Source organism: Cherax quadricarinatus, chromosome 60, assembly GCF_038502225.1.
Source record: "Cherax quadricarinatus isolate ZL_2023a chromosome 60, ASM3850222v1, whole genome shotgun sequence".
Classification (NCBI taxonomy): Eukaryota; Metazoa; Arthropoda; class Malacostraca; order Decapoda; family Parastacidae; genus Cherax; species Cherax quadricarinatus.
In genome coordinates this window covers 1,467,745-1,494,757 of record NC_091351.1, presented here as the reverse complement: position 1 = coordinate 1,494,757, position 27,013 = coordinate 1,467,745, and the positions used below count along the sequence as shown (strand labels likewise).

At 37.4% G+C, this 27,013-nt stretch overlaps 1 protein-coding gene across 3 annotated transcripts in view; it reads left to right on the top strand.

The window, feature by feature from the left end:
- LOC128694447 (5-phosphohydroxy-L-lysine phospho-lyase) overlaps window positions 1-27,013 on the top strand; it is a 97,466-nt gene that overhangs the window by 51,823 nt on the left and 18,630 nt on the right. For all 3 annotated transcript variants that reach the window (XR_008407851.2, XM_053784565.2, XM_053784564.2), the window contains exons 5-9: window positions 4,134-4,227; window positions 15,730-15,938; window positions 17,938-18,114; window positions 23,301-23,494; window positions 23,654-23,753. Coding sequence is in view for 2 of the 3 variants with exons in the window: in XM_053784565.2 (XP_053640540.1) it covers window positions 4,134-4,227; window positions 15,730-15,938; window positions 17,938-18,114; window positions 23,301-23,494; window positions 23,654-23,753 (774 nt within the window). In the remaining variant the exon portion in view is untranslated. The remainder of the gene's footprint in view (window positions 1-4,133; window positions 4,228-15,729; window positions 15,939-17,937; window positions 18,115-23,300; window positions 23,495-23,653; window positions 23,754-27,013) is intronic.

Genomic DNA, 27,013 nt, shown 5'->3' with positions numbered 1-27,013 from the left:
AAGACACAGTACTGTGACTGGAACAATACACAAATAACCTGCACATAGAAGAAACTCATGACAATGTTTTGATCCGACTTGAACCATTGATTGGTTAATGGTCCAAGTTGCACCAAAATGTCATCATAATTTTCTTTCTCCTATGTGTGGATTATTTATTTAAAGAAATAATTTTGTATTGTGTTGTACTAGGTTAAAGCTCATAAAATAAGTTCTTATATCTAGCCAGTGGGTGGAATTTCAAGATTTCAGATATTTTATCATTAATTGTAAAACAATTTACCATTTCCATTGTTGATTGTTTGAGCATGTCTGTAAATGGTTGGATGTTTGCACACCGCAATACTTGTATAATGTTCCCCATGTGTCACTCCTGTCTCTGTCCACACTGTTCATCTCATGTGATGGACATCTCCATACAAACTGAACTGCCATAGATATACATATTTTAGTCTTAGTGTAACAATGACAATGTCATGTAGTCTACTTATCTAGTAATTTTCTCCTTAGTCATATTTTATTTAACATATTATGATTGACAATGGATCAGCTAGTTCCTACATGTTCTGTTCTTTCTTCAGACTCATTTGCTAGGTAATCATGTTTTACCCAATAAAGAGAAGATCAGGTTGGATCCAATTCTTTATATCCAGAGCCCCGCCTACCTCCTCACCAGTATCAAGCTACCTTCCTTGAGGGAGGTTTTAGAAATCAAAATTATATTCAAAAGAATGTTGGCTATAATTTTGTTTATTACTAATTTAACCAAAGCATATAATTGAACAGGCCATCATGAGTGTCCACAAAAATTTGACTTCAATGGCTTTGTCAATAATTTGTGCATTTCTGTGTCTGGCCTCATACATAAGCATGTTACTTTCATATGGTAGGCCTGTTACAGCAAGGTAATAAGGTTAGAGAATCAATGACAATAAAACTATCTTTACTTTCATATATGTAGGCTTACCATAGTCATGGCAGTACTACATAATGGCAAATTGTTTGTATACGTATATACAGTTGAACTTCAGTTAAAACTGTAGCTAAGTTCTTGAAAAATGGCCTCTAATAAAAAAAAATTGTCTAAAAGAAACTGAAGAACATAGGTGAAAAATAGGGTTACATTCACTGAACACCCAAAAAATGATAAAAAAAATTTTTTTTTTAGGTATCAAATTTAAAAAAAAATGTAAATGTAGTTAGTTCCCATAATGTATAATGTTTGGTAGGTTGTTTAAGACTTCAGATACTACATAAATAATATTTCTTACCTTAAATTATGGCTGCTGGTGTATGTCGATGAGTTTGAAATGAGTGGAAAGGGATGCTGTGGTCCTATTGGGCTAAGGTGGAAGGTTGTGGATCATTAGATGTGGTGGAAGATTGTGGATCGTTACCTGAGGTGGAAGGTTGTAGATCGTTACCTGAGGTGGAAGGTTGTGGATTGTTACCTGAGGTGGAAGGTTGTGGATCGTTACCTGAGGTGGAAGGTTGTGGATCGTTACCTGAGGTGGAAGGTTGTGGATCGTTACCTGAGGTGGAAGGTTGTGGATCGTTACCTGAGGTGGAAGGTTGTGGATCGTTACCTGAGGTGGAAGGTTGTGGATCGTTACCTGAGGTGGAAGGTTGTGGATCGTTACCTGAGGTGGAAGGTTGTGGATCGTTACCTGAGGTGGATGGTTGAGGCTCTGGCACTGATGTTGATGGTTGCACTGGAGTGGTGAGAAATTCTCTAAATGCATCTCTGGTCTGTCTTTACCTTCCAGTATTTTATACAGCTGACAGTAAGGCATCATCAGCTGCTCTAGACCTGTTTCAGAGCAGGCTTCTAGTTTTGTCAGGGTGCTCTTAAAGCACCTGGATTCTTGGAGCAATAAACAAGCATGGGCTTGCATTTTAAATCTGATGCATTACTGCAAAGAAGCAAGCTGAAATGGTCTTTTGTGGCCTTGAATGTAGGAGCAGTTCTCTTGTTTGCTGTTGTCTGCTCTAGATAGCATCATCTTCCAGGACAAGCCTGTTTCATGAGTATTAAATACTGTACTTGTTCAGATTTGTAGCCACACTCAGAGATAATGTTTGCTAGCTTGGCTGGAAACTTTTCTGTTACAGAATGGTTGGCAGAGGCACTCTCCCCACTCAACTTCATATTATGCAGGCCACTGCACATTCTAAACTTCTTAAACCATCCAGAACTAAATGTGGACTCATTTTTGGGCTGTCCCTCGTCACATTATTTTATAAAAAGACTTTTTCCCTAATAAGGCCATCAAGTGGAAAACCTTTCTTTGTTTTTCAATCCCAACATTTAGTAAACTTTATTTTACTCAGCTGCAATGACATATTCCTCATTCTTTTCATTGTGTCATGTTAAGGATTACTTATTGCACAAATCTTTATCTTGACTCATTGTTTTAAATGGAGAGGGCCATATACGTACATAGTAGGGAGGGATCTATTCTTGCCTGTTGTTACACTCCTTAACAGAAATGTTGTCATGAATAGAAGTGAATTGCACTAGCATGCCTTAATAAAAATGGCACACTTTTATTGGAAATAAAAAACTAATTTAAATCACAGAATATTAAAAATGCAAGAAATGATTGCACGACTTATGGGGTTTAATGTGTCTGTGCTTGCATGTTTGGGGGTGCATGTATGTGGTGTATATATGTATGTCTTTCTTTGTTTCGTTTTATTATTATAAATGTTATGCCGATACCATGAAAATTAGTTTATACTGATACCCATCCATCCAAATCAACTGATACCACCAGTACCAATACTTTGGCACATCTTTAGCAATTACAGTACATCGGAATAATGGATTGTTGAGTGCCCACAGTTTTAATTTTTGCTGTAATGTATTGAATACACATACTGAATTTTAGTTTGTAGTGTAGGTACAAGCCTCAAATTTTACCTTCATTTTTCTAATAACCTTTTTTTTTTTTCTATTTATTTTGATGTTTATTTGGTTCATGGTTTTATTGCCAAAAATCATACAGTAAATCTTTGTAATATTTGATGTAAGTTTGTTAGCTGTCAACCACATGAGGATATTTTTTAGTTTATTATTTGTGTTCTTTAGTGCAGTAGGAACAGGACTTGAAAAGACAGCAGTAGTTTAGTTAGCAAAACACATTAGTTTGATATGTTGGGTGACATTTGGTACGTCATTGATACAGAGAAGCAAGAGGAGAAGGCTGTGTATACTACCCTTGGGAACACCAACATTTATTGATAAAGTGGATGTGGTAATATCATTTGCGTTAACTTATTGGTCACTCAGCCCTCATTTAAGTGAACTCGTAATAGAAAAGTTTGTTTTACTGTTACAGTACCGTACACTGAAAAAGAATTGTAGCTTAAAATGTGTCAGCTTTCAGTTATTTCAAGTAATCACCTGCAGTATTTTTAACCGAGTACCGTGTTTTGGCACTGTATTGATAAAAGAAAAATATTGTAAAGGAGCACTGGGAGTATTTTACCATACATTTTTATGATAATTATTGTAAGTAAAAACACAGAGGAAATTTTTACTTTATTATTTAGTTAGTTACAATTCACACTGAAACGTTTCATTACACTTTAAAGTCTAGAAGGCACACATCATATAACTAGAAATTGTGTATAGATATTAATATATAATTGTCTTATTAGTTGTTAAAGCATATGACTTGTACACTAAGGAAGAAAGCTGCATTTTTCTTGTAATAATTACCAACAAGTTTAAATACTGTAGTGCATAGTTTGTAATATTACATTCTAAATCAGTATTTTATTTTGTATATTGAATTCCTAGTTACCCTTCTCTTTCAGTGATCCCTGATTAATTTTCTTTATTTTCGTACAAATCCTGATTTTTTTTTTATGAAGCATAAATTTCTGTAAACGTAGAAATGCTATAAAAAAATAATTTACAAAGTTATTTAAATTGTTTAAATTTAATTTAACATCCCCAGAAATTACAGTATAACTTTACAATGCCACCTCCCTTAATTGTGGGAAATTACTCGTGGGATTGAAATTCATTGTAGAACAGTATGAAGAAATCACTGTAACTGATAAATCTGTACCAACAATGGTATTTGGCTATACTGGCCATTCCAGTGATGATAGTTCCTCCACAGTGCTTACCATGGCCATGTGTCTTCCTTGATCGACATCTCGCCTTACAAGTTTAACCACCCAGGTGGTGAGGGACAAGCAGACTGGGTCCATGTTGTGAGTGTTTACAAACTCTTGATTTTATAGTACAAGTCTATAGATTTTATAGTGCAGTGCTAGACATATTTGATTTGCTATATCTTTTCACTTTTATTGTTTTGTATATATCCAAAAATTAAGATCTTTACTTGTACAATATCATAATTTTTCTCACACGAGTAACTTTGAAAGTATGTGGCTTATTTTCCTTTACATTTATAAGTATGGTAGGAAGACATGTGCAGATCAGACCTTTCTTGATAGACTGCATTTCACTCTGACGAGAGACTTGTGAAGTCAGTAATTTGTAGATAAGATAGTAATGATATAATGGTTGGAAATATGATTAAATTTAAAAATATTAGGAACATGGTGTAATTTATAATTTGAATGTAAAAGTTTAATGGTAATTTATGGAGACACATTTGAAATTGCTTCAGAAATACTGGTATATTCACCACAGAATGTTTTAACTTTGATTAAATTCTTTAAGTTTAAAAAATTGTAATTCATCTGACAAATTTTTGCATATTTTGTGCCTTTTATGTGCACCAATTTTTTGTAGAGATTCAGGCAAACAAAAGGAATAGCAAAGAAGTATTTCTTTCAAGAGTGATGTCTGTGTTTTATGTTAATGTTCTAGCAAGTATCTTGGGTCACCATTAACATTACAGTAGTGTTTTGATGATGCAGCATGAACAGTATTTTGTATGGCATTACTATTTACTAGACTTAGGGATTTAAATAAGTGCATAGTGTGAGTTTGGGGCTCTGATAGCTGCCTTTTGTTATGACTGATTGGAAGTGGGTAGTTGAGGAAGAACTCCAAGCAGAGGTAAATGAAAGTAGTAGTGTATTAAATAGAGATAGGTATATAGCAGTGAATTTTGAAGAGTGTACATACAAGTTTATATACTGTTTTTGAATGAGTTTGATATAAGCATTGAATTTTAATTTATTTCCTACAAGTAGACCCAGGAACTTAACCCTCATCCTTTTTCTCAGCTTTGGATTCATTAATTTTGATATCTGATTGTGAATATTATTTATTCCCAAGTTCCCAAAACCGTTAACATGACTCACGAAATTGTAACAACACGATTGCAAACAAACCATACCACAGGCGGGGATAGAACCCGCGATCAGAGAGTCTCAAAACTCCAGACCGTCGCGTTAGCCACTGGACCAGCTAGCCACAATAAGATTCGTCCAATTAGGTATATTTCTACACCATAGGAAGGTTAGCATAGGCACCACTGTGACCACAAATGCAAGTCTGGAGTTCTGAGACTCTCTGATTGTGGGTTCTATCCCTGCCCGTGGTGTGGTTTGTTTGCAATCGTGTCATTACGATTTCTTGAGTCATGTTAACGGCTTTGAGGGGACTTGAGCTAGAGTTCGTCACGGCCACGCTAGCTGGAGATTTGCCTGTAAAAACTTGCTTTTGTGGTCACAGTGGTGCCTATGCTAACCTTCCTGTGGTATAGAAATATACCTAGTCCAGTGGCTAACACGACGATCTGGAGTTCTGAGACTCTCTGATCGCGTTTTCTATTCCCACCCGTGGTATGGTCTGTATTAATGATACTGCACGTAAAACGCATATTTGTTTTTTACACAAAATCACCTAAAACCACTAATAAACCAACAAAAAACCACTGTGCAGACTATCACCCATTCCTGTACCAGACAATGCACTTCCCCATTATTTGAAAGCTTGAGCTTCATTTACAAAATATGTACTCGCACTACTGTGCTGATTATGTGTGTACTATGTAGTATATAGAACATTAAATTTCAACATAAACTCTCCTCTGAAAGTTTTCCTTGATAGCTGGAACAGAACACACAGGCATAACACTAGATACAAAACCCTCTTTGAGTCCCCCATATCTGACTCTACCTGTGCAAAAACTGAATGAGCATAAAAGACCCTGTGCACATAAAAGATCCCATAGCTCATTTGTTAGCACACTCAGTTCACACACTGAGGTCTGGGGTCGATCCCTGGTACAGCTGGAAACATTAGGACATATTTCCTTTAGACATCTGCTGTCCATGCTCACTTAGGTAACTGGGTATTAGTCATCTGTTGTGGGTTGCATCCTGGGATAAAATTGACCTAATTTGGCCAAAATGCTCTGTATAACAAGGGGCTTTCTGTATAGTAGTATGTCATTGATGTCAGCCAGGCTTGTATACCTTGTACATGCACTTGAAATAAATATTATTATTATTATTATTATTATCATTATTAAGATCTGGAATTCATTGCCTAAATCATCAAAACGTTCCCTGTCTGCCAATCATTTCAGAGCTATTGTTAAAAAGCACCTAATTTCCTTAATGTAACTGAACCAGCAATACACTAGTTCAGTTACACTGAATCAGTTTAACCCCTTGACTGTCGCAACCCCCAATCCTGAGGTGTCTCCTGGTGTCGCAAAATTTCAGAAAAAAAAAAAAAATTATTTTTTCTTATGAAATGATAGAGAATCTTTTCCCAATTTGTAAAGACACCAAAAAAACGAAATTTGATGGAAAACTGATGGAATTATGCTCTCACGAAGTTAGCGACCTCGGCGATATTTACAAATCGGCGATTTCGCCCACTTTGAGCCCTATTTTCGGCTAATTCCATTATTCCAGTCAACCAAACTCATAGCTATTTCTTCAGAACTCCATTTTTTCTATCGATTAAGTACAAGAAACTGCCCATTTACCGATTTCAACTACCCAATAACATGGTCAGAAATTTGCAGTTTGGCCAATTTCACGAAAATTAAAAAATATGACAATTTCAAAATAAGGACCAGAATGAACAGTGCAGACATTCCTGGCTCTAAAATAACATTTTCTTTGTTCATCAGTCATGTCTCCAGGCCTCTCTGATATTACTCTTGCATTTTATTTTGAAATTTTATTCAAACAAAAAATAGAAGATTTACTGTTATGCAGACTACTGTAATAATTGTAAAAATTACATCAACCCATTCATGACTGCATATTAGAATGGCTAGTTGGACATTTATTGGACAATGACATCATTTGTTTACTTTTGAACATCGGCAAAAATCAAACATTTCCCTTACTTTGTGCTCCATTTCCAGTTTTTTTTTTGAAGTAAAATAAATCAAAATTACCTCTATTTCTATAATATGTTTTCCATTCTATCAAATGAGACCAAGAAAACGAGAATACAACCATAAATACTATACGAAAATAGACCACAAAGTCGGCATTTTAATAAAAAAAAAACGGTCGGAGTTTTTTTTTTCTCATTATGCACTGCGTGCTCCAGGATTTTTTTTATATGGTGCACACTGACCACACGACCCATTCTCTCACATGTGGGCCTACCAGCTTTCTCCTGCTTGATTTGAAGCCACTAGAATTTATGAGTATATATACGTCAAGGAGGGGTGAAGGAGGGGTGTTAATGTTGCAGTTTAAAAACTGTAGTGTAAAGCACCCTTCTGGCAAGACAGTGATGGAGTGAATGATGGTGAAAGTTTTTCCTTTTCGGGCCACCCTGCCTTGGTGGGAATCGGCCAGTGTGATAAAAAAAAAAATATACATCAAACACGGTACCTCGTAAGACGTATATATACGGCCCCGCGACAGTCAAAGGGTTAAAATAAGTTGTGCTTTTAAAATTATACCATTTGTTTATTGGCTACCTTTTTTTATTGTGCATATAATCATAGTTAACTGCATAAGAAATCCTACATAATAGTTTGTCTAATTCTTGTGTAGTCTTAAGCATTAGGGATTAGTTTACCTGAAATGCATTGCATACTAGATGCTTCCACTTTACGATGGTTCAACTTATGATATTTTGACTTTGCGATGGTGCAAACCTTTTTTTTTTTTTTTTTTTTTTTTTTTTTGCACAGTACTATACATTTATTGATAGGATAAACTTATATTCATTTACTTTTCAGTACTGGTATTTACTTAGTTAATTATTTGTTTACTCATTCAATGACTCTAGTTATTTACTTATTTATTTATCATAGTCATATTTGACTTGCAATATTTTCAACTTAAATGGGATCATTGAAATGTAGCTCCATCGTAAGTTGAGGAGCATGTAGTGACTTCCTTTCGTGCCTAACAATTTTTTTTTTTACACGAAGACTACATTATTTTTGTACTACATGAAAAGAAATAAAAATTTGAACTTGATGTCACATTAGTTCTTAAGAAAATGAGGCATGAGCACCAACTGGCTAGTGTTTATACAATGAGTTTGCGGTAAGATACTTCACTGACAATGATGATCTGATAAGAAATGTCACCATATCAAAAACAATATACTCAGATCACAACATAATTGAGGCTCAGACATGTATGCGTGGAGCCCCAGACCGACATAATGAGACTAGTCACAAAGGAGCATTCACCAAATTCAACTTCAATAACAAAAACATAAAGTGGGACCAAGTCCTAACCGATATAAGCTAGGAAGATATACTAAGCAACACAGACCCCAACTTATGCCTAGAACAGATTAACTTGGTGGCACTCGATGTATGCACAAGGCTTATTCCTCTAAGAAAAAGGAGGAGTAGATGTAAAATAGAAAGAGACAGGCGCTCCCTTTACAGGCGACGGAAAAGAATAACAGAGCTGCTAAAAGAGGTCAATATATCTGAAATGCATAGGGAGACACTGGTCAGAGAAATAGCAAGCATCGAACTTAAGCTAAAGGAATCTTATAGGAGTCAGGAATCGCGGGAAGAACTAAAAGCCATAAATGAAATCGAAAGAAACCCAAAGTATTTCTTCTCCTATGCCAAATCAAAGTCAAGAACAACGTCCAGTATTGGGCCCCTACTTAAACAAGATGGGTCCTACACAGATGACAGCAAGGAAATGAGTGAGCTACTCAAGTCCCAATATGACACAGTTTTTAGCAAGCCGCTAACCAGACTGAGAGTCGAAGATCAAAATGAATTTTTTACGAGAGAGCCACAGAATTTGGTTAACACAAGCCTATCCGATGTTATCCTGATGCCAAATGACTTCGAACAGGTGATAAATGACATGCCCATGCACTCTGCCCCAGGGCCAGACTCATGGAACTCCGTGTTCATCAAGAACTGCAAGAAGCCCCTATCACGAGCCTTTTCCATTCTATGGAGAGGGAGCATGGACACGGGGTTTGTCCCACAGTTACTAAAAACAACAGACATAGCCCCACTCCACAAAGGGGGCAGTAAAGCAACAGCAAAGAACTACAGACCAATAGCACTAACATCCCGTATCATAAAAATCTTTGAAAGGGTCCTAAGAAGCAAGATCACCCCCCATCTAGAAACCCATCAGTTACACAACCCAGGGCAACATGGGTTTAGAACAGGTCGCTCCTGTCTGTCTCAACTATTGGATCATTACGACAAGGTCCTAAATGCACTAGAAGACAAAAAGAATGCAGATGTAATATATACGGACTTTGCAAAAGCCTTTGACAAGTGTGACCATGGCGTAATAGCACACAAAATGCGTGCTAAAGGAATAACAGGAAAAGTCGGTCGATGGATCTATAATTTCCTCACTAACAGAGCACAGAGAGTAGTCGTCAACAGAGTAAAGTCCGAGGCAGCTACGGTGAAAAGCTCTGTTCCACAAGGCACAGTACTCGCTCCCATTATGTTCCTCATCCTCATATCCGACATAGACAAGGATGTCAGCCACAGCACCGTGTCTTCCTTTGCAGATGACACCCGAATCTGCATGACAGTGTCTTCCATTGCAGACACTGCAAGGCTCCAGGCGGACATCAACCAAATCTTTCAGTGGGCTGCAGAAAACAATATGAAGTTCAACGATGAGAAATTTCAATTACTCAGATATGGTAAACACGAGGAAATTAAATCTTCATCAGAGTACAAAACAAATTCTGGCCACAAAATAGAGCGAAACACCAACGTCAAAGACCTGGGAGTGATCATGTCGGAGGATCTCACCTTCAAGGACCATAACATTGTATCAGTCGCATCTGCTAGAAAAATGACAGGATGGATAATGAGAACCTTCAAAACTAGGGAGGCCAAGCCCATGATGACACTCTTCAGGTCACTTGTTCTATCTAGGCTGTATTGCTGCACACTAACAGCACCTTTCAAGGCAGGTGAAATTGCTGACCTAGAAAATGTACAGAGAACCTTCACGGCGCGCATAACGGAGATAAAACACCTCAATTACTGGGAGCGCTTGAGGTTCCTAAAACTGTATTCCCTGGAATGCAGGCGGGAGAGATACATGATTATATACACCTGGAAAATCCTAGAGGGACTAGTACCGAACTTGCACATGAAAATCTCTCACTACGAAAGCAAAAGACTTGGCAGACGATGCAACATCCTGCCAATGAAAAGCAGGGGTGTCACTAGCACGTTAAGAGACCATACAATAAGTGTCAGGGGCCCGAGACTGTTCAACTGCCTCCCAGCATACATAAGGGGGATTACCAACAGACCCCTGGCAGTCTTCAAGCTGGCACTGGACAAGCACCTAAAGTCGGTTCCTGACCAGCCGGGCTGTGGTTCGTACATTGGTTTGCATGCAGCCAGCAGCAGCAGCCTGGTTGATCAGGCTCTGATCCACCAGGAGGCCTGGTCACAGACCGGGCCGCGGGGGCATTGACCCCCGGAACTCTCTCCAGGTAAACTCCAGGAGACATTCCACCTGTAGAACAGGCTACTCGAGTTACAGTGGACCCCCGGTTAACGATTTTAATCCGTGCAAGAGGGGTAATTGTTATGCGAAATAATCGTTATGTGAATGAATTTTCCCCATAAGAAATAATGGAAATAAAATTAATCCGTGCAAGACACCCAAAAGTATGAAAAAAAAATTTTTTTACCACATGAAATGTTAATTTTAATACACACAAACTGAAAAAGGCATGCACAATTACATGACACTTACTTTTATTGAAGATCTGGTGATGATTGATGGGATGGGAGGAGGGGAGAGAGAGTGTTAGTGTTTAGAAGGGGAATCCCCTTCCAATAGGACTTGAGGTAGCAAGTCCTTTTCTGGGGTTACTTCCCTTCTTCTTTTAATGCCACTAGGGCCAGCTTCAGAGTCACTGGACTTCTTTCGCACAAGATATCTGTCCATAGTGGCCTGTACCTCTCGTTCCTTTATGACTTGCCTAAAGTGTTTCACAACATTGTCAGTGTAATAATCACCAGCACGGCTTGCAATAGCTGTGTGAGGGTGATTTTCATCCATGAAGGTTTGCACTTCAAGCCACTTTGCACAGATTTCCTTTATCTTTGTAGTAGGCAACTTCTTCAATTTCTCTCTCCCCTCCTCTGAACCAGTTTCCCCAGGTCTGGCCTCTTGCTCTTGAAGTTGATCTATCAGCTCATCAGTGGTTAGTTCTTCATTGTCCTCCTCCACCAACTCTTCCACATCCTCCCCACTAACCTCCAACCCCAATGACTTTCCCAATGCCACAATGGATTCCTCAACTGGCACAGGATTCTCGGGGTTAGCCTCAAACCCTTCAAAATCCCTTTTGTCTACACATTCTGGCCACAGTTTCTTCCAAGCAGAGTTCAAGGTCTTCTTAGTCACTCCCTCCCAAGCCTTACCTATAAGGTTTACACAATTGAGGATATTAAAGTGCTCTCTCCAAAACTCTCTTAGAGTCAGTTGAGTTTCTGAGGTCACTACAAAGCACCTTTCAAACAGAGCTTTTGTGTACAGTTTTTTGAAGTTTGCAATAACCTGCTGGTCCATGGGCTGCAGGAAAGGAGTGGTATTAGGAGGCAAAAACTTCACCTTAATGAAGCTCATGTCCCCATAAAGTCGCTCTGCCACGTCTGTAGGATGACCAGGGGCATTGTCTAACACCAGGAGGCACTTAAGGTCTAATTTCTTTTCAGTTAGGTAATCTTTCACATTGGGGGCAAATGCATGGTGTAACCAGTTATAGAAAAAGTCCCTAGTGACCCATGCCTTACTGTTTGCCCTCCACAGCACACACAAATTATCCTTGAGGACATTCTTTTGCCTGAACGCTCTGGGAGTTTCAGAGTGATACACTAATAAAGGCTTAACTTTGCAATCACCACTAGCATTGGCACACATCAACAAAGTAAGCCTGTCTTTCATAGGCTTATGTCCTGGGAGTGCCTTTTCCTCCTGAGTAATGTAGGTCCTGCTTGGCATTTTCTTCCAGAACAGGCCTGTTTCATCACAATTAAACACTTGTTCAGGTTTCAGTCCTTCACTGTCTATGTACTCCTTGAATTCCTGCACATATTTTTCAGCCGCTTTGTGGTCCGAACTGGCAGCCTCACCATGCCTTATCACACTATGGATGCCACTACGCTTCTTAAATCTCTCAAACCAACCTTTGCTGGCCTTAAATTCACTCACATCATCACTAGTTGCAGGCATTTTTTTAATTAAATCCTCATGCAACTTCCTAGCCTTTTCACATATGATCGCTTGAGAGACGCTATCTCCTGCTAGCTGTTTTTCATTTATCCACACCAATAAGAGTCTCTCAACATCTTCCATCACTTGCGATCTTTGTTTCGAAAACACAGTTAAACCTTTGGCAAGAACAGCTTCCTTGATTGTCTTTCTGGTGCCCACAATAGTAGCGATGGTTGATTGGGGTTTCTTGTACAACTTGACTAGGTCGGCGATACGCACTCCACTTTCATACTTATCAATGATGTCTTTCTTCATTTCAATGGGAATTCTCATCCTTATTGGTGTACGGTTGGCACTAGAAGCTTTCTTGGGGCCCATGGTCACTTATTTTCCAGAAACAGCACCGAAAACACTGTAATAATACGAAATATTCCGAGTGTATGCTTGGATGTTACCGCGGAGGCTGGCTGGTAAACAATGGCACGGGCGGCACATGTGAGGCTGGCTGAGGGCGCACATTGGACGCGTCTCGGACGAAAATCGGTGAGTGGGTTTTTAATCGGTATGCGCGGCAAAATTTTTGCGATTAAAGTAAGCGGTATGCGGATTAATCGCTATGTGATGCCATCGTTATGCGGGGGTCCACTGTAATACCATAGGTAGACAACAACTATATTTACACAAGTGCCATCAGGTGAGTAGCCAGGCAGTGAAATCACGCTGTGGATAGTGAGAGATAGGGGCACTACAGGAGGGCTTCTGGACATTTTGTGTGCCAGGTCACTGTTGAGGACCTGTTTATTTAAATGAATTTGGGCTGAAGGTCTGGCTCAGCTAAAAGCACTTGATTCTGTTGGATAGTATTTTGTGCATTACATATCAAAGCTTCCAGGAATCTGCATTTTTTTTAATATATAAACAAGCTGGACATCATTTTGGTACATCAGATGTGCCGTCTTGTACCTATGTTTAATGCAGGCATTAATGCAGACTAGCTAACTTTTTTATTTTAATGTTGATATCCTTTATCTTGAGTAAATCCATGGAGTGGCAAAGATGTTAGTTGTTGATAGAATCAAATAATTTGGTCATGTGGTTAGCCAAAGTGCCAATTAGTGTGATGTGTACTGCCTATACCAGTTGTTATGGCTCTCATGGGAACTTGTGGTTTGCATATTTTTTGGGGGCAACCAATACATGTTGGCCAGTCTGCGGTTAGGGGCAAGATGGCACAGCTATTTTCTTTTTTTTGACTTGGTCCACCTTTGTCGGGATTTTACAGGCAGTGGGGAGAAGCAGTTTGGTACATTTTTCCAGCTCAGTTTGAGTGATTAGATTTCTTCATAGGTGGTGTTGGTGATTGTGGTGGTGGTGTCACTCAGGAGCTCAGACATCTTGGCTTCATGTGTGGTGGAGTCCGTAGTAACAACTGTTACTCTTGTTAGTCACAGTGACCTTGATGCTGGTGTCATGTGTCAAGTTATTGATACCTGTTATACATGCTAGTGGCCTTCTTTGTGCTTAACAGTGTATATTATTACACGTAAACTACACTATGTACTACACGAAGAACTAAAATATGTTTAATGTTGTTGGAGTGATTTAATGGGTTCTGAACGTGCAGCAGTTAATATACCCGGGATAAAACCTGCTGATTGTAATATGGATAAGCAGTCTGCATTATATATAATAAACATTAATTTACATTAAATTCAGGAAATGTTTTTAATATTAGTGAGTCAGATGGTAGATTGGGAACCTTTTGCCTCTTCTGTTAGAGAGTTCTATAATTTTCGGCCTTTTATTTGTAGAATTTTTATTCAGATTGACACAAACTTGTGGGATATCACAAAGAGCTTTGTTTCTTGCATTGTGTCTGTGTATTTTGTTGCAACTCTCCAAGAAAAGTTTGAACACTGGGTTAATATTTGTATTGAGTGTCCTGTATATATAGTATGCATAGCAGTAAGTGCATATATTCAAACTTTTGAAGGCCCCAAAAATATGAAGTCTCTACCAGCTCTGTATCTACCAAAAAACATTGCCAAAAACAACTGAATTTGATGTAATTCATGATGATTGAATATGAATGTCAAATGAATCTCGTGCAACTTGCCTGTCTAGATCCCAGTCAGCATGTACGTATACTTATTTCACACTTGTGCTATCCTCCAAACACCTTATTACTCAAAGTGAACATTCACATCCAGCACATATCTGTGAAAAATTCTGTAAAGGTTGGCATTTCTTTTTTTAAATACATTACTATACTTAGTAATATACATGTACTACTCTGATCTATCCTTACCTCATTTATGATATATATGCATGTGGATCTTCAACAGCAGCTCACCATAAGCCCATCATAACTTAATGAAAAAATTTAGCCTGGTGGCTAAAACTCTCGCTTCACACGGCAAGGGTCTGGGTTTGATTCCCAGCCAGGGTAGAAACATTGGGCGTATTTCTTTACATCTGTTGTCTGTGTTCACTCATCAGTAAAATGGGTACCTGGGTGTTAGTTGACTGGTGTGGGTTGCATCCTGGGACACTGACCTAATTTGCCCAAAATGCTCAGCATAACAAGGGGCTTTCTATATAGTAGTATGTCATTGATGTCAGCTAGGCCTGTATACCATATACATGTAGTAAATAAAGATATTATATTATGACTAGATCAAGTTCCACATAACTTACATATCCACTATATAAAAGTTAGGTTTCATTGTACGTGTATTTTACTACAAGTAAATAACAACTGCTTAATTTATTCATTTCAATATGTATTTTATGTGTTTGTCAGTTGAAATGTTTACCTAAATTTAAACCTGATCTGTATATTGAGCAATTTCAGTCTTAAGAAGTTGGAAAGAGAAAATTTACAAATGCTATATTTTGTGTATGTGACCAAACTAATAAATGAAAGTGTGCAGCATTTAGTTGCAAGTAGAATACTGCATCAAGAATGTGATGTAAAAAACCTAATTGCAATAGTTCTATTATTTTTGTATTTTGTAGTGATACTGACAAGTTACATGAGCATTGTTTCTTTATTATACCTATGATTTTTGTTTTATATATACTAAGTGGCTTTTAATGTTTTCACTCTTTAAATAGGCTCCTGTAGCAGATGTGTATAGAGGGAAGTACACTGACAAAGACTACTCTCTGGAAGAATTGTCAGAGAAATATGCCGATGAGGTGAAACAGCTGTGTGACAAGGCCACCAAGAAGAGTGGTGGAGTATGCCTCTTTGTAGCAGAGTCCATGCAAAGTTGTGGTGGACAGATTGTCTACCCACCTGGATATCTACGTCAAGTGTACAAGTTAGTAACAGTTTTGAAGAGAAATTAACAAGTTAAAAAGATTAGAGAGGAAATGGACTTGGCAGTTAAGAATGAGAGGTGTTACTATAGGAAAGATGGAGTTGTTGAATATTGTTGATGAACAAGAAGTGGTGATCTCTTGCATCAGGCAGTGAAGAGGAAGAGTTGACAGTAGTGTAGAAGAGCTAGAGGTGAGTGGGGGGGAAGTGTGTGAAGCTGTGAGGAGAATGAAATAAGGTAAAGCAGTTGGGTGAGATCAGATTAGGACTGAGATACTCAAAGCATGTGGTGGATACAGTTTTGGAGTGGTTGAGATATTTGTTCATTGTGTGTTTGAAGGGAGGAATGGTACATATGAATTTGCAGAAAGCATACATAGTTCCTTTTGTATAAGGAAAAATGGGACAAAAAAAATGGAGTATGAGAGTTGTAGGAAAATAAGTCTTTTGAGTGTAGCAGGTAAACTGTACATTAGAAAGAAGTATTGCAAAGGTATAAGGAGCACATAAAAAATACATAATTTAGGGCAAAGAACGTGTTCTTGCATTTATGGATTTAGAAAAAGCATTTGATAAGAATAGAGGACAATGTGACAGATATTGCAGATACAATATATAGAATTTCAAGTGGGTTACTAAAAGCAGTAAGAGTTTTTATACGGTTCAGGTTAGGGTATGTAGGAGAAAAAAGAAAAAAAAAATTCCAGGAAAACCCATAAGGGTTATACAGAACTTTGAGAATGAGAGATAATCTATTTTGATCCAAGGAAGGGGAGGCAGTTCCAATTCCTTGGATGAAGAATCCTTCAGCATCGATGCATCTCTTGAAGGGTCCTTGGTGGTTCAACATATTTATATATGGAGTTGTAAATGAAGTGAATGCTAGGGTGTTGGAGAAGTATGGGATGAGATGAATCTAATACAAATTGAGAGTTTTCAGTTTCTTTTTTGCAGATGACTTGGTTATTGTGGAAATTTCTCAAGAGAAGTTGTAAAGGCTGGTGGATGAGTTTGGGAGGGTGTGTAAAAGAAAGAAACTGAGAGTAATAAAAAAGTTTAGGCAGTGATTTATTGGATATCATATTGTAGGGTGCAAATATGAAGTGACTGCATTTAGATACTGTACTGCATTTAGGCAGTTTAATGAATCGACTACCTTTAATTTGATTCAGCAACTTTCATATTGTCAACAGTTCATATAAATGGTCATACATTACTAAAAATTGTATTGGATTAAATTTATATTAGCAAAATGTAATTACTAAGGTGATAAACTTATGGAATAAATAGTTGAGTAGCATCTTTAAATAAGTAAAAGTTCTTGGTTGGAAAAAAGAGTAAAAAAAGGTGTATATATAAGGAAAAAAGTATATACAAGGAAAGAGTAAAAAAGTATATAGGAGTTCCAAGGCATATTGCATTTGCATCTTAATAATTTTAAGCATATTGGTTGTCAAGAATTTTTGCTTTTTAGGTCACCCTGCCTCAGTGGGATATGGCCGGTTAGTTGAAAAAAAAAAAGTATACAGTAGATCATTGATTATCTGGTAGTCAGTTATTCAATATTATCATTGTCTAGCAGTCTTGTTCAGTCTAGCACCTAAACAGATAATGAATAAAAAAAGAAACGTGGAGGTCAAAGGAAGCATGAAAAAAGATGTGATCATCCATTGTTGAAAGTCCAGTGTACTCTTTCCCTGCAGGACTCATGATCTATTGCGCATTAACATTTATGAGATCTTAAGAGGATCCCAGAAGTGGGTCAAAATATCCAGATCAGTTAACCTCCAAAGTTTCTGTCTCCATATGGGTTGCTATTAAGCAATTACAAGTGTTTGGCACACTTTAATTATTCATTTATGAGATTGTTACAGTAATTAGATTATGCAAAAAAATGTAAATTCTGTAAGAGGTCATAAAAGAAAGTTGCCTTGAAATAAGTTTACATAAAGAACACATTTATAACCCTTCACCCTTTTAATGTTTAAAACATTTTATAGGCATGTTCGAGCTGCAGGTGGTTTATGTTTAGCAGATGAAGTTCAAGTTGGATTTGGTCGTGTGGGCTCTCACATGTGGGCCTTCCAGACACAGGGAGACGATATTGTCCCTGATATTGTCACCCTGGGTAAACCTATGGGAAATGGCCATCCTATATCTGCTGTCATCACTACAAGGTAACTTAATGACATTCCAAACATTGTTTCTCATAATTTAGATCTAATTGCATGACTATCTTTGACCTTCATTGTAACCTTCATTTTGTAGGTGTTCTGTTAATTAGCATGAATGTAATTTTCTTACTTTTTATTGCTGGTCATCTCCCAACAAGGTATCATATGATGGCCCAGAACAGGAAACTCGTTCACCATCATTCATTCAATAGGTGTCTTGTCAAATGTGTACAGGTATCACAGTTCCAATGACTCTCCAATCTGTAATATCCCCTCACCTACCCTTCAGATGCAGGCACCCTGCTTCCCAGTTTCTCTAAGTCCCTTTATAAATGTTACCTTGCTTACATTCCAACAGTATGTCACTGCATAAAAACCACTTGTCTCCACTTCAGTCTACATACGTTCACTCAAGCATCCAGCACTACCTTTACCCCTTACCTTCAGTCTTTCCTGGGACATCTCCTACCTCACCTTCCTTTGACCCTATAACCCTGTCTTGGTTATCCTATTCTGCTTCATCCTGTCTAAACCACCTCAATAATCCCTCCTTAGCCCTCTGAATTATACCTTTGGTAACCCCACACTGCCCTCTAATTTCTATGCTGAATTCCTTCCATAATATTCACACTGGACATGGTCTTAAACATTACATCTCCACTGCCTCTAGCTTATTCCTCAGGGCAACATGGAAAGCCTATTCCTCTTATGTAAAAGTGTTGGTACCATTGTGCTCTAGGTACATATCCCTGTTTTATTTATTTATTTATTTATTTATTTATTTAAAAATTTGAGCACACATACAGAGGTACAAAAAATACAGATAAGAGCAGCATGCCAAAGCCACTTATACTATGCATAGCATTACGGGCTGGCTTAAAATTAACTTAAGATGAACTAAGCAATGATGACATCAGTGATAAAACTTTAATGTAAACAGATTACTATAAAGCACAAGTGAGTATTACAAAGACAGGTCATATGGTTGTATGCATTGTTGTACATTCAGTAGAATGGAGTATTCTGTTAGGTAGTGTATTTAAAAAATAATAAAGTTAGATTGGGTTTTAGGTTTAACATTTATGTGATATAATTGTGAGAAACATTTAAGATATACAATTTTTAAGGTTCAGTTATTCAGTATTTATTTGGTTTTGGGTGAGTAAGTGATCTTTGAGAAGAGACTTGAATTTATAAACAGGTAGTGTTTCTTTTATATTTACAGGTAATGAGTTCCAGATTTTAGGGCCTTTTATGTGCATTGAGTTTTTGCATAGTGTGAGATGGACACGAGGAACATCAAAGAGTGATCTGTGCCTTGTGTTATGGTCATGTGTTCTGTTGAGGTTGGCAAGGAGATGTTTGAGGGGAGGGTTAATATCAGAGTTAAGTGTTCTATGTATGTAATAGGTGCAGTAATAAGTATGAATGTTTTGTATGGTGAGTAGGTTTAGTGTATTGAATATTGGTGGAGTGTGCTGCCTATAGTGAGAATTTGTTATCATTCTAACTGCAGCCTTTTGTTGGGTAATTAGTGGTCTGAGATGGTTACTTGTTGTTGAGCCCCATGCACAAATTCCATAGGTGAGATAGGGGTAAATAAGAGAGTGATATAGGGCCAGGAGGGCTGACTGTGGAGCATAGTACCGTATCTTCGATAGTATGCCTACAGTCTTGGAAATTTTCTTAGAAATTTGTTGTATATGTGTATGAAATTTGAGTCTATTATCAAGGTGGATTCCTAAGAATTTTCCCTCTGTTAGCTTTGTGATAGGTGATCCGTTTATCATTATGTTAAGAGGGACATCTGTAGCTCTGTTACCAAACTGAATGAAGTAGGTTTTGTCAATGTTTAGTGTAAGTTTGTTAGTCCTCATCCAGGTAGATATTTTCTGTAATTCGGTATTTACAGTATTGGCTAGTGTGACTGGGCTCGGGTGGGAGAAGACGTATGTAGTGTCATCTGCAAATAGTGTGGGTTTGCCTCTGGATTAATTTTTTTCCACAAATGTCTTCAACACTCCACCTGCATTTATTCCGTCGGCTGTTTTATGGTTCACCTCATCTTTCATAGACCCATGAAACTTGTGGTTTCATGTCTGGTATTTTATTCAACGTGTTTTTTGTTTTTTCGTAGCTTTCACTGGTAACATTACTACTACTTAGTGTGTGTATCATTCCAGTAGATTCTAGTATCCCTTCCTAGCCTTTCTTTTCGTAGTTGTTAGCTATGTTCACTTGGTCATCCTGTTGATCATGCTAGGAAATCTTTTATCAGTTTTTTACATCCTTTAATAAGTTATATGTGGAGATGAATAATATAAAATAGTACCAACATAATGGAAAAAGAGAGAATGGAGCGAAACAGAGTGACTTCAAGAGTGTATCAGTCTGTAGTGGAAGGAAGGCGGGGTAGGGGTCGGCCTAGGAAAGGTTGGAGGGAGGGGGTAAAGGAGATTTTGTGTGTGAGGGGCTTGGACTTCCAGCAGGCATGCGGGAGTGTGTTTGATAGGAGTGAATGGAGACAAATGGTTTTTAATACTTGACGTGCTGTTGGAGTGTGAGCAAAGTAACATTTATGAAGGGGTTCAGGGAAACCGGCAGGCCGGACTTGAGTTCTGGAGATGGGAAGTACAGTGCCTGCACTCTGAAGGAGGGGTGTTAATGTTGCAGTTTAAAAACTGTAGTGTAAAGCACCCTTCTGGCAAGACAGTGATGGAGTGAATGATGGTGAAAGTTTTTCTTTTTCGGGCCACCCTGCCTTGGTGGGAATCGGCCAGTGTGATAATAAATAAATAAAAAAAATAATGGAAAAAAGACACAAATGCAGTATATTTTGCTTACAGAATGGGCTTCAAGTCACAAATGGGAGATGGTTGAAGAATTTATTATAAAAGTTCATTATGTGGGTGAAAAGTTGTTAGTAGAGGATCATATACTGCATTCGTGTTTCTTTTTCTAAGCTTATGTGTAGTTGCAATGCTCATTTTATTTAGTAAAAGCAAGTCTAATTCCTGTAAACTTTCTTCGTATCTTGCAGCTTTTAGCCATTCTGTAGCTCGTCTCTACTTTTTTGTGTGAAAACCATACCTATGTATTTAACCCTTTCACTGTCTCGTTTATAGATCTTCATTATTGATGCCAGGGTCACTTACCTAGATCTACATTTTGATCTCAGCTTCCTCATAAGTTCTGAATAACAAATTTTGGCCCAGACGTAAGAGGATAAGTCTTATGTAGTGAGTGTGAACAGTATAAAAAAAAAATCTTGCCCATTCACATTACATAGAAAAAGCAAACCTCTGACCTTCTGCTTGGTTTAATATAGTGACTTAGAAGTGTTTTCTAGGATGGTTTTTATGGTTTTATTGACTGTTTCTTGGTATGCTTTGATAGAAAGAAGACATAGTACTTATATAGAGATGATTTTGGTTAATTTCAGGACTGAAAGTAGCTTGAAATTGGACTCGGGTTAATGGAAATATTTGATTTTTGACAATTTTCCTGAGAACGGGTAAGGCTTTCCTCCACCTTCCATAAGGATTTTTGCTAGGTCTTGTTCAATTATTGAGACACTGTAAACATTACCAATCATTCCAGGTCATATTTCATTATCAGAAAAATAGAGTAAATCTACATTTTTTTTTTTGTGTGTGTGTGTGTTTGAACTCAAAATAGAGGGAAAGTGTAGCATAGGAGAGGCCTGGGGTTGTGATTAATGAACAGAGTAAATGTTACTTTTGTGCATAGAATGCATACAGTGATTATTTTGGACTTTTTAAATTTTGAATTTTTACAAGTTCTTGTGTAAAATTGGTCAAATTACCAACTTCTGTGCACTTTATAGGATAGTTCTGATAGCTAGTTGAATGTGTAGTTTCTTGTGCTGAATCGATAGAACAGAAAGCATACTAGTGAAATAGCTAAGAATTTGATCAAATTCTTCAATGGAATTGGATTAAAATGGGACTCAGTTTGTGAAATCACCAATCCATAGATTGTGTCCAGACCACTAACTTTGCGCCTGTGTAATTCAATAACGTTTTCATTAAATTTAATAGCTTTGGTGTCATTACCTTCAGAAAAAGATTCTCTACCATTTCAGATGATTTTTTTTAAAGTGCCAACTTTGTCAGCACTTTTAATTTTAGGGCTTCTGACAGTGAAGGGATTAAGTGTGCATGTGGGCAAGATCTGAGTATAGGGGTCAGAGCATTGAATGTCATCTTGTACTTAATGTTCTTCAAGCTTTATATCCTCCTTTCTTCTCAACACTTGGCTAGTCAGTGTTCTTCAAGCTTTACATCCTCCTTTCTTCTCAACACTTGGCTAGTCAGTGTTCTTCAAGCTTTACATCCTCCTTTCTTCTCAACATTTGGCTAGTCAAATCAACATAAGATTATGCTAGAATACTGTACCATATTGCAAGCTTTTAATATGTAGTATCTATAGCCTTTTATATTTTGTAATTTTTATACTGTCTTCATACACTGGTCTAAAGAATGCTATAATATAACTTGCATTGTATATCATGTGAGGTGTTCCTGGTAATAAGGGCTAGTAAATATATGAACTTGGGTAAGCCGTGACTTGCTGGTAAAAAAAAATATAATAAATTATTCTTATTATATGTAGTTATAATTTTTATTATTATTAGTTAGTTATCTTTATTTCTCACGAAATTGTAATAACACGATTGCAAACAAATCAGGTAATGGTTGGGGTTTGAACCCACGGTAAGTGAATCCTAAAACTCACAGGCCAGTGCATTAACCACTGGACCAGCCAACTCTAATAAGAGTCATCCAACTAGGTATATTGTATTCCTGTATACCATAGGGAGGTTAGTATGGGCCACCATTGTGACCACAAATGCAGTTTTTTTTTTTCAGACAAATTCCACGCCAGAAATTGTGGTGCATTCTAGTTCATGTCCCTTCAAAGCTATGGGTTCAAGCCTCCCTGTATGGTGATTATTATTATTTTATTACTATTACATTTTTGAAAGCAAGCCCCCAAACCTGTATGGGTCATACACCATCTTGTTACTTGATTAACATACACAAATACTGTACTGTAATTTTTTTTTTTACCATATCATGGTAAAGATGCTGTATTTGCCTTTACTATCAGCAGCACCTCATATGAAGTACTGTGCTATATGTATGTAATTTATGCTGCATTGACAGAGAGGTTGCTGATAGTTTTGGAGCCACAGGGATGGAATACTTCAACACTTTTGGTGGCAATCCTGTTTCAGCTGCAATTGCTGATGCAGTTCTTGATGTTATTGAAAATGAGAAACTTAGGGAAAATGCAACCATGATTGGCAGTTACTTGAAACAAGAGTTCAATTCCATGAAGCAGAAACATGGCATCATTGGTAATCTATTTCTTTAGTATTTAACTTAAATTTTATATTTACAAATATTTTTGTAATAGAAACCCCATAGCTTTATGTAGTAACTTAAAATGTTGTACATAAATATTGCATATTTTCATATTCAGTCTTTTAATATGTTTCTTTTTTTGTCAACCTAAGGTGATGTACGTGGTCAGGGTATGTTCTTGGGAGTAGACTTGGTCAAGAACAGAAAAACACGTGAGCCTGCCACTGCTGAAGCTGCTTACATAAACAAAAGGTGACTCATTTACTTCTTTATTCCTGTATAAATATTATATTTTTTCTATATGGTATAGCACACTTCCATATGTTGAAGAATACCCAATGAATTGTTCCTCATTTACATCAACAATCACATCTCCTTGAACCTGTTCTGTTCATGGATGACATGACTTATGTCATCTCCCACTCAAATCCAATTAATCTCAACAACACTTGATGATGAGCTCCTAGAAAATCTATGTCGATGACTACCAACAGTCTCACCCTTAATATTGACAAAACCTACCACATATCTGGAAACAGAGCTTCAAATATCCAACTACGTAAATATAATGATCAGTGGTTCTCCCAATGCAAAAGACACTGAGGGCAAATTCTTAGGTCTGCACCTTGACTGCAACTTGAAAGTAATACCCACATCCAACACACAATCAAGGAGATCTCCAGAACAGTAGGCATCCTCTCCAAGATACATTACTATGTGCCTCTAACAAAACTACATACTTACATTGTACCACTCTCTGATCTATCCTTACCTCGCCTATGGTATTTGTGCCTGGGGCTCAATTACGTCAAGCCACCTAAAACCATTAATAACTCAACAAGTAGCCGCTGTGTGGACTATTACCTATTCCAGACAACACACTCCCCCACTCTTCAAAAGCTTGACTTTACTTAATATACAAAATTTACACTTGTACTACTGTGCCTACTATATATATAGAACATTAAATTCCAACAGAAACTCTTTGAAGCTTTTCCTTGCTAGCTGCAATGGAACACATAGGCATAACACAAGACACAAAACCCTTTTTGACATCCTCCATGTCTGACTCAACCTGTGCAAAAACTCAATAAAAGGCTCTTAAGATTTGGAATTCATTGCCTTAAGTGTCAGAAGGTCCCTGGTATTTGCCAACTGATTCAGAGCTATTGTTAAAAGGCACCTCATCTCTTTAACATAACTGAACCAGCAAATGTTATGTCAAACAAAACCAGCTCATCCAACTCTGTCCCTGTTCTTCTTCCAGTCTTCCTCTGACTCCTCGTTCCAATATATTTCTACTGTAACTAAGTGACTTCCTTTACCTTTACCATATCTGTTCAGTTGCTCAACAAAACTGAAGATCATTGAATCGCTTTGCAATAATAATACTTTTAACCCTTAAACGGTCCAAACAAATCGACGTTCAAATCCGTAGTGCTCCAAAAGTAGATCTACGTTTTTTTACATATTTTCAAAAAAAAAAAAAAAATGTAGATAAAAGTTTTTTTTGCACATTTTTAAATGTAAAACAAGAAAGAAGATCTACATTTTTTTACATACTTTCAAATGTTGAAAAAACGTATATATACGTTTGGACCATTTAAGGGTTAACATGCTGCCTGTGCTTTAATGCAGTACATCCTCAACCTGTGCACTCTTACCCTCCAGAGTTGTACATGTTCATTTTGAATTTATTTATCTAGGTGTCGGCCCAAGCATTTATCATCATAAGGTTTTTTGAGCATCATTTATGTAGGCTTGTTGGTTGTTGTCAATGAATATTTAGGACACCTGTTTCTGGGTTTGTGGTGGCAAATGTGTCTTCTGCTTTAAAGAAGTACTTGCTAGTTGCTGGAGGTATTTGGCAACAAGTAGAAGGCTGCCTTCTAGTACTTTGATGTTTATGGGTACTGTAATTGTTGATGGAGTATTGCATATAGTCACATGTTAGCATGTCATTGAAGTAGGACTTGTGAAGGGCAGTATGGTCTCTGATCCAAAAAGGATGTGTTTTATATTTTATTTTATCACACTGTTCATCTCCACCCGAGGTAGTATTTTTTTTTCTCCTAAAAAAAGGCAAAGATGCTATCATTCACTCAGTAGCTGTTTTGCCAGAAGTATACAAACATTACTGCTCATGTGACCCTCTAAACTGCAACATCCAAACCCCTCCTTCAGAGTGCAGGCACTGTAGTTAGTGAATATTTACTATTTGAAGTAACTTGTAGATCGTGGGAGCATTGGAAATGACATGGATTTAGAATGTTTAGTTACTAAGGCACATACTGTTTGCTCATACTCACCCTTGAATATAATTATTATTATTATTATAATCAAAAAGAAGCGCTAAGCCACAAGGGCTATACAGCACCCTTGAATATAAACTGTATTTTTTTTTCTTTTTTTGTTGCATTTATGGCTTAACCCTTTCAGGGTCCAAGGCCAAAATCTGAAGTCACGCACCAGTGTCCAAGAAATTTTGAAAAAAAAAAAAATTATTTTTTCTTACAGAATTAAAGAGCATATTTTTGTGAAGGTAATAAAACAAAAAAAATTAGAATCTGATCAGTACTTACCGAGATACAGTGCCAAGAAGTTTGTAGAAAATGATGTGGTGGCGGCAACATCGACGAATTCCACATACGCGTATTATATTATTTTGTTGTTTTAGTTGTTTTTTCTTTTCTTTTCCAATTTTTTTCTATTCCTACTAACATTTGGGGCCTGAGAGACCAATACTGTATATAATTTATATATATAAACTCACTGTATTGAACACAATAACCGCACTAAAGTTATTATCATATTATTGTTTACCACTGTTGTTTATTACAATAAACATGCACAAATATTGTATAATACTAATGTTCTATCATATATTTACATATTTACAATCACTGGACATGGTTTTAGAACTGCTGGAGCTTGTGGAACTCCTTGAAACAAGGCACCATGCACAGAGGCACCTTACATTCCTCACACATAAACCGAGTGTCTTTGCGTCTTTGTTGCCGTCGTTTTGTTTGTGCACATTATTATTATTATTATAATCAAGGGGGAAGCGCTAAACCCAGAGGATTATACAGCGCCTGGGGGGGGGGGGGATGTGGAAGGCATTCAGGCTTAATTTGGGAAACTGGAGCACAGATCCAATTCCCTAAATCAAGAGCCCCTCACCAACATCAAGGAACCTTCCTTGAGGGGTGTTTGTGCACAGACAATGCATCTCTTCTGAGCAAATTTCTTTTGAGTTGAAGGAAGCTGTATTATGAAATGATCACCTTCTCTTCTCAAACGCTTGGGTATATTGTGATGAATTCGAGGACCATGTTGTATTGCAGGTGTTGTTACCTGGTACTTCATTATGAGTTGTCTGACAACAGACAAACAAAATTCACCATACGGTGGTCTGTTACCAGTCTTTATTTGGTACATATTATATGCATTCAGCATTGAAATGTCCATGAGATGGAAGAAAAGTTTCATGTACCACTTGTAACTCTTAC